The 9730-nt window shown below is 32.6% G+C and overlaps 1 protein-coding gene across 1 annotated transcript; it reads right to left on the bottom strand.

The window, feature by feature from the left end:
* Positions 1–1652, bottom strand: LOC132091750 (proteasome assembly chaperone 4-like). The gene is made up of 3 exons (XM_059497873.1): positions 1406–1652; positions 302–377; positions 1–179 (listed from the first exon to the last, which is right to left on the bottom strand). Exons 1-3 carry the CDS (start codon positions 1580–1582, stop codon positions 58–60), a joined length of 375 nt encoding a protein of 124 aa, XP_059353856.1. The 5' UTR covers positions 1583–1652; the 3' UTR covers positions 1–57.
* Between the last annotated feature and the right edge of the window lie 8078 nt (positions 1653–9730).

The raw sequence follows: 9730 nt of genomic DNA, 5'->3' as shown, positions 1-9730 counted from the left end.
GATTTTTACTTTAGATTTATTGAGCTATGTACAAAAAAAAGGTAAAACAGCAAACGTTTAAAACTTGTCAGGATGAAGCTCCATCTCCTTTTTGATTCTGTCCTCCACCAGCAGCGCTAGATTTGAGTTCGTCAGGGGTAAATTGTAACTAACAAAAACCTGTTTCTTTGTCTTCTTTGCTGAAAAGAAAGAGGAAAAAAAGAGGTGAACACTAGACTGGGTTTGCCAACCTTCGGATGAGTTTGATGGCATTGCACTTCAGCTATAAAACACTGAACTGAAAGGTTAAAGCAGATCTTACTGAGTCTCTGTGCAAGAGAGCTTGGAGTCGTGTCTGACGGGTCACCCAGAACCAGAGTGGACAGAGGCATTGCATCCTGGGAAAAAAACAACAAAAACAACAACAACATGATACGAGCTGCAGGAAATACTTCTAGAGCAACATTCATTTGTGAACTTCAGCTTTAAAACGGAGAGAATATTATCATAACATGGGTTTTACATCTAAAACATAGACTAATAAAACACTTGGCAATGACAAAATGATTGTTACAAGATAAAATATATATATACAAGTGCTTTAAATTAAACTTAGAGAAGATTATCCCAGCAATCCGCTATTAAAAACTGTTTTTGTTCATTTAAATAAAGCTGGAATTAAATATAAATATTAGATTAGAAACTTAAAAGTGTTAAATTTAATATTTTTTAATAAATGACAAACTATTGAAGATAAAAATTGAAAATATTTAGGCTAAATAATAAAATCCTATAATAAAGTTACTAAAACTAGTTATTGTTACTTTCAACTAGAACTATTAAAAATTGTTTTAATAAAGATGAAATTAAATTTAAAAAAAAATTTTTTATTAGAAAATGACAAATAACTGAAATAAATAGGTTTCAGCTGAAGATTTAAAATAAAAATGGCTAAATTATAAAACTACATCACTGAAACTAAATCTATTTGAATAAAAACAAAGTTAATTAATACAATCTAAATATTATATTAAAAACTCTATGAAAAAAAATTTACCTGAAGAAAAATAAAACAATACGAAAGATTGAAGCTGAAATATTTAAAAATTACTAAAAATAAAATTGAAATACAGTAAACAAATAAAAAAAGGTAAATGGAAATACATGAATTAAAAATTGTTTTTACAAATAATAATAATAATAATACAAATATTAAAAATAGAAATCAAGCTAAAAAGCATGTGATAAAACTAAACTTAAACCACAAACTGAAAATGTAATAAGATAACTCAAAATATTAATAATACTGCATTTAAATATTATTATTAATAATAAGAGGACACTGTCCAGCTGATTTAGTAAACATACACTAATACCAATACTAAACACAGTGTTAGCACATAGTATATGATTCTGCTGGACTCACGTGTTTGCTGCTGACGGCCAGAGCCAGACTGGACAGAACCGGCTCAGACCCGATCCAGAGGAAGAACCCGCCACTCAGCTTCATCACATGGAAATGAACGAGCTGCTCCAGAACCTTCTCCGAGAAATCATGCACCGTGATGGACTCCACTGAGTCTCCGTTCAGCGCCGTCTCCATCCCAAAAACCAACGAATGAAGAACGAAAGTAAAAACGCTCGTCGCTCTTCCGGTTTCCGACGCGACGCAAAACTGCAGCGACACCTTGCGGGCTGGAGGACGAGCACCGCCTTTAATCGCGTATTTTTATACAGTCTATGGTTTTCACTGAAATATAAATCTTGAACATTACTATTATGCATACGATAAAAAAAGTCCTTAATAAAGCTCACGCAGTTTTTAAAAACAATGACAGTTAAATGAATGCTACAAAAACGAAAAAAAAAAAATTCCAGTACAACGACACTTCTGTTCAAAAATACAATTATTAATACAGTTAACGTTAGTGTTGCTGTTTTAAAACTAAAGTACTTTTTCAAACCATGAAATGTAGCTTCAACACAGATTTATTCAAAATTATTATTTAGGAACATTTATACAGAGCTTAAAGGGTTTCCTTGGTTACCGCTGTAAACATTTTAACTTTATTAGAATAAAAAAATACATTTTAATTTTAACTCAGAAATTGGTGTATTAAATGGTGCATTAATATGATTGGAATTTTTAATATATATATATACACACAAACGAATGAGTGCCATATACAGTAATTGACTATATATATTGTAACACACACTAAAACTCAACTGTAGTCTATGAACTGATGTTTTACCCGTAGAATCGTCTCTGTTTTACAGCTTTTCTGAAGACACCGGACACAGCTCGAAACACCCAAAAATCTGAAGTAAACACCCGAATCACCTTCTGCAGATTCCAAACAAATGGACAACGAACACTGAGAGGGAATGGCAAAAATGTTCCCGTGTTCATATAAAATATCGCTGTTACTTTATTAACTTTAAATGAGAAACCTAACTAGTATTATTATTGCAGTAGGCTGTTATACTGTAGTGAATCATGATTCATTTGATTCAGATCGGGACTTTGAATCGCGAATCATTTGAGTCAGATCGAAACTTCTGAGAGCGCATCGCGAATCTTACGGAAGTGTAGCAAAGTAAAAAACAAAAAAACAAAACATAAAAAGTAATAAAAAATGAATACACAGATACAAATCCCTTAAGAAAATTAACCATGGTGTTATTATGGCAAAAGTGTACAAAGCATGTTTTTTCCTATATTTTACTACAAATGGCATAGTAATACGAGAGGTAATTTAGCAAAACCTTGATTAATTTATTGTTACCATGATTTAAGTATATGTAACCATATTTTTTTATTATTTATATTTGATGTAAACTAGGTTTTGGTGTATTATTAGTATTAATTGACAAAATTGCTTAATAATAATAATAATAATAAGTAATAATATTATTATTATTTTAATTGCAATAATAATTGCACATAATAATAATACTATTTTAACTGTTATTAATATTAGTAATAGCCTATTATCATTTCATTATTAATTAATTTTGCTTATGATTTGTTAAATTATGCTTGACTGCCAGACGTTGCAGATTTTTTTTTTTTTTTTTTAGTTTATGTAGGCTACTGTAAATTAGAAAAAAAATGTATATTCTTCCATGTTTCTGTGCTTGCAGTAATAGGAGTGCATCTCCAACCAGAATGAATTTGATGCACACATGTGAAAGCACAGCTAAAGTCGATAAGAGGGTTTCACTTCCCAGTGGCTCAAGCCCGCAGCGTCACGCTGGTCTGCGCTGGGTTTCATGATAACCATCATCTGCTGAACATGCGTGTGCACGTGCAGCGGGTCCCATGCGCGCTCACGTCTGTCCGCAGGTGCTGGGATGTGAGGGGCCGCCCCTGATCGAGCCTCTGGCCCCTTCAGAGTCCCCTGAGAGCGATCATTCACGGACAGGACAGAGGAATGTTTACATCTGTGAGTAGAAGTGCATGTATATCAGCTAGTGCATGGGGAATTGAAGGGGATTTTTGTGATATTTTCACAATCTCCAATATGAATAACAACCGTCAGCGCAACCTGACACGACAACATCAGCCCTGAAATAAGAGCTTTGCATCCAAGTGCTGCAAACTGTCCAGATATCTCGTGATATGCTTCTATTTCGCATCCTTTTCTAATGTAACCAACATTTACAGGTGATGAGCACAACCAAGAAAACATGGTTCGTAACACTAACAGTGTGTTTCTCGGTTCGTCACAACCTCGTGCTAAAATAATACTTTTGTATATTATTACAGTTTTTTTCACTTATGGTTGAATGCTTTTTGATTTAATTGGATTTATAGTACTGTAGCCAGTAAAGAAACATGAATGTGAGAATATTTTGTTCTGTTTATTTTCCAGCTTTATCGCAGATTTTCAGCATGTTTTGCACCGTTAACAAAAAATAAAATATCCCATGTGTAAATATCATATATTGCCCCATATATAAGAGTGATATTGCCATATATGTCCATATATAATTTTCACATGCTTACAGAAAAATAACATGTACAGTATATTTGCATATGTTAATATCTGTTATAATGTTTTTTGTGCTGCAACCACATATGTGAACAATATAGCCTATATTAACTTTATTAATACAATGTTTATACAAAAATATGTGTGTATGTATATATATATATAATTTTTTCTTTTTTTTTTTTACATTTCTCCAATACATTTAATCATATAATATAAAAAATTGACAGGTTTTAAGATAAATATACATGTGCATGACATATTTAAAATAAAATAAAAAATAGATTGTACAACATATTAAAGTGAGGCCTGTGTATTGTGCATTATGGTGTGGTTTCTTTGAGAATGCATGAAATAATTTTCACTAATGGACTGATGTTGAGTTATAAACTCCAACTGACATCCCATGCATGCACTTGCATTCATTAATTGAAGTCTGATTTGATTTTATTGTGTTTAATCTGCCTCTAAAGGCCCGATTGAAGGCCAAACCCCAGACTCAGCCCTGAGAACATCTGTCCAAGGTACAAAGCTTCTGGCTTCCTCTAACACAGCAAATTTGATTAGGACACATACTGTTTCTTGCTTTTGGGACAAGGTGTTGAACTCTTTTAGCAACTGTTGGTTTTCCGGTTTTTCTTTCAGTTCAAACGAGAAAAGCCTGTGTGTGTTTTTTTGGCATGTGTGAAAGAATATGGCACCAGCTGTTGCTGGATTTGAGGACAGAGGGGGGCAAAGGGCTCTGTTGCCGGGCAAAATGGACGAATTTAGCAATTCAACCTGTTGAGATCGCAATCTCTTGGTTTGCAGCAGGTCTGATGGCACACTAGTGAGAGTTCACCTGGTCAAGTGCACACTGCTGTTTGTGCACTTAAATCAATGCCACAGGCCTGGAAGGGTGCTTTGGCTCAATGGGTGTGATGTGTAGCTCAAATTAGGTCCCAAAATGCACATTAGCATCTTTATATATACATGAATCACATAACCAATGATGGACATGCAGAAATGAAGAAATTATCTTAGACTTTGATCTTCACTCCTAAAAAACATGGTTTCGAAATGATTTTTCACATGCAGCAATGCCATAGAAGGACCATTTTTTGGTTTAAGAAATGATGCATTGAATCCACTAACTAAATCAAAAGACGGAGGGATATTAGGATGGAGAATGACAAGAAAATGTTGAAAATCTCTCCAATATACAGTAATGATTTTCATGGAGATCTTATAGAAGAACCACTTTTGGTTCTTCAAAGAACCTTGCAGTGAACAATTCTTAAAATAACATTTTCTTGAGAACTTTCTTCTTGAAACCAACAAACACTCTTAAAGGGTCTTTATTGGCTTTGATGATGCCATTTGATGCCATTGAAGAACCATTTTTTTGGTTCCCCAAACAACCTCTCAATGAACAGTTCATAAATTAAACATTTTTAATAAACTAAAGAATGTTTTCTACTATAAATAACCTTCTGTGAAATGGAAATGATGTTAAAGGTTCTTCTTGGAACCAACAATTCCAAAAAAGAACCTTTAGTTTTAAGTGTTTGATGGCTCCATGAAGAACTTTTAACATCCACGGAAACTTTCCATTCTACAAAAGTTTCTTTATAGTGGACAAAGGTTCTTCAGAACATTCTTTACACTAAAAAAGAGGATGTTTAAAGAACTGTTAATTGAAAGGTTCTTTGGGGAACCAAAAATGGTTCTTCCATGGCATCGCTATGAAAAGTGCAGTGATGCCATTGAGGAACGATTTTTGGATCCCCAAAGAACATCTAAATGAACAGTTCTTAAAAGAACATTGTTCCCCTCTGATCTAAATAACCATTTTCAACTTTACAGAACAATTTGTGGATTTGAAATGATCCTTGGGTATTAATGGTTCTTGGAACCCAAAAAAGAACCTTCAGTATTAAGTGTGTTTGAACGGTTCCATGAAGAACCTTTAGCATCCATGGAATCTTTATATTCTATAAAAGGTTCTACAGAATGTTGTTCACACACAAACAAAAGTTTTTTCAGCGACTCCACAAAAGAACCATTCTAGGTTCCCCAAAGAACCTTTCAGTTCTCGTTCTTTTAAATAACACATTTTTCACTATCAAGAATTTGTGAATTGGAAAGTTTCCAAGTATGTAAAAGGTTCGTCTTGGAATCAATTAAGCACAATTAATACTAAAGGTAATTTTTTTGAATTGTTGGTTCCAAGAACCCTTAACAAAAAAATGTTTCTTCTAAAAACTGTTCACTGAAAGGTTCTTTGGAGAACCCAAAAATGCCTCCTCTATAGCTATAAACACTAGTTTATTTTTGAGAGCTTTTCAAGCTTTCTTTCTCGTCCTCCTTCTAATCTAATTAGTTCTGGTTCTGGTTCTACAGACCAGAAGATCAGTCTCCTCCTTCAGTTCAAGATGACTGCAGTGATCTTCTGAGAAAACCGCTGGCAAAAGATTCACGCTTTCTGAAAACAAGCGCTGTGAAACTCATTATCAGGTGATTCTAGAAGAAAGCGATGTTTGTGTGATCCCTCAAGTGAAATCCAACTTCCCCTGCTTTCAGGTGAGGAAAAGAAAGTGCGAGAAATCTCACAAGACAATGAATTTCTATCTCATGTTTTGCAACTTTCTAACAGCAGTTTTGCACAGATGTGACTGTGTGTGTGTGTGTGTGTGTGTGTGTGTGAGAGAGAGAGAGAGAGTCAGAATGAAAGACGCAAAAAAGGAAGAAAGGACATTTTTACTTTGTTTCCATGAAGTTCAAACGGAGCAAAATAATGGAATCAGTGAGTCAAAATCAGAACACATGGCTCTTAAAAATGGCAAAATGAATCAGACAAATTCTATTTATTTCTGACTAATGCATTTATATTTGAACACCGGAAATATTTGCATAAACATGAGATATGATAGTTGCACAGTATATAGATCTAGAAATATGCTTTTCTCTATGAAGTAACAGAAAAAGGTAGCATAAATTGCCATATAGTTTTAATTTATTGTGAAAATTATTAATAAATGTATCATCCTGCTTCTGCAGATAAATGCAATGTTTTTTATGAAAAATGCTTACATAAATACATATAAATAAAATTTGTAAATAAAAAATGCTTTATTTATTATATTATATATGCATATGTTTCTATAAAATACAATTTATACAATTAAAAAATTATATACACATATATATTTTTTTACATATTTAAAAAGTGATGCATTTACCCTTTTTTTAAAAAACATCTGCTAGAAACCTAAATTTAAGTCAGCTGCTGGTAAATGTCAAACTTTCCTTAAGATGTGAAATTAATAAAATATGTTCAAAAATATACATTTTCACCAACCATGGCAGTTTCACATAGTGTCATTACATCAATCGAAACAAAGCCGTTCTCTTGGGTGTGTGTCAATGAAAAACCTGCAAACGTTCACGTGTTTCATCTTCATGCATATAAAGGTGAAGGATTGTGATCATATGTCTGAATTTATGCGATCTGAAGGATGTTTCATGCATCTTTCATAACTTTCATCTTTTCTCACCAGTAGCCCAAAAGCTCTCAGTTTCCTAAACGATGGAGACTCATGTCTGACGAACACTGTTCCTGAACCCAGAGAGCTGGAAGCATTTCAAGGCATCATAGTTATCAAATTCTAATGAACTCTTTTACTGTGTATGTTAGGTTTAACATCAGACTTCATGGAAATCAACTGCAAATCTTGCCATTTCAGTAGACAGCAAGCTAGTGCACTAGGTTTGGGACATAAATCATAATTTCTTGAATGCAGCATGTTTGCATGAAATAAAAGAAAACAGACTGTATAAACACTGAGATAATAAACATATAAAACTTAAATGGGTTAAATATTGTAAGGGAGACATTCTCTGACTGATGTATTATTATATGATATGCTGATTTATAACTGATATTTGTATCTTGAAAGACACACATCTGCTCTTTATATGAGTAATTGTGTTTTATTATTGCTCATTCATTTTCTTCTTCAAACCATGTTTGTGGAAAGATGCATTTCGTGAAAACATTTTCAGGTCCATACAATAAAAATAAAAATAAACAACAGATGCGAGATTCACACAACGACTTTAATTTCATGACTTGACAGTTTTGTTACAGTTTCACGCTGAACAGATGAAGGGATTCATTTGAATATCCGGCCGACAACCACAAAATGTAACAGATTTCTGGGAAAATGAGTTTGCATTTTGAGTCATAAATAAAATAGATAGATAGATAGATAGATAGATAGATAGATAGATAGATAGATAGATAGATAGATAGATAGATAGATTTAACACTGATTATATTTATATTTATTAAGAAACAATAAAAAATTAATAAATGAAAATAAAACAGAATTAAAAAAATAATTAGTCAAAATAATGAGCTAAATGTATATAAAAAAATAAAAAAATAAGTTAGTTAAATAATTAGTTAAATGTTAATAAATTAAAAATTAATTAATTGTCCATATTTTAAAATAAAATATCCATAAACCAAATAAATATATATATATATATTTATAGTTATATTGTATTTCCACTTTATATATATATATACAGTATATGAATTTCTGATTGTAATATTTCCTAAGTGAACATGATCTGTGGATGCCCACATTAAAAAATCTGGAAAATAAATGTATTAATCTCAAACCCTGTACATTTGTTTTATAAATGAATAAATGAAATGCTATTATTTTACCTTTTGCTCGAGTAGTCTGTGTGTGTGTGTGTGTGTGTGTGTGTGTGTGTGTGTGTGTGTGTTGCTGAGTAATTGCAGTCCCAGAGGACTTGTGTTCCCGTCCAGTCATAACATAAGGAGCAGTAACACTCACAGGTGCACACGGCCGCCAAAACTGCTCTGTCATTTAACACGGAGGGGAATTTGTGGCTTTAAACTGCTGCAGTCATTTTCTCAGGTCATGTCGAAGCAATAATCATCTGTGATATTAATAAAATCCCTCAATGATCTCCACAGAGACGTGCATTTAATTCGGGTAGAACAGAGAGATTCGGTCAAATATAGTTAAACCTGCAAAAACAAACCAACAACAAAAAAGGCCTTATAGTGACACAGAGCTATTGGAGGAAATACATTTTATTTGACTTTTAATAATGCAAAAACTTTAAGGACTGGGGCATACACACACACACCAAAGTGTAGAAATAATAAATCACTATATTTATAAACATATAGATGTAAGTAAACCATAAAAATTAATTACTAATTAAATTACTTCTAATTTCTAAATTTTAATGAAAACTTTTCCACAAGCTTATTTTATCCTTCAAATGAACCTCTTGATAATGGGATAAAACTACATAAAAGAGGCAATTATTTAACTTTTAATAATGCAGAAATGCTTTGGGTAAAACTGAAATAAAAATTTGGTTTAGAAACACTAGTAATTAAAATGAGATGTCAAGTAACACACTGAATTAAATGTGAACTTTGTATCTTCTTGTAAAATGTTCCCCATTAATCTGTTTTAACTTAAAAACAATATTTTTTACAGTGTTTAGTTGTTATAGAATAGTTAAGAAAAGTAATTTGTGAGCAACAGAAGACTAAGTATAAGTGTGTGCGTGCGCGCGCGTGCGTGTGTCTTTGAGCGTGTGTGTGTGCGTGCGTGCGTGCGCGTGTGTATGTGTGTTTATGTTGAAGAACTTTCATGACTTTGAGCTTCGCATCTGTTGCTCCTCCCATAAAAAGGCAAATAATTATGAAAAATCTCATC

Source organism: Carassius carassius, chromosome 18 (assembly GCF_963082965.1).
Source record: "Carassius carassius chromosome 18, fCarCar2.1, whole genome shotgun sequence".
Classification (NCBI taxonomy): Eukaryota; Metazoa; Chordata; class Actinopteri; order Cypriniformes; family Cyprinidae; genus Carassius; species Carassius carassius.
This window is presented reverse-complemented; position numbering and strand designations above follow the sequence as displayed.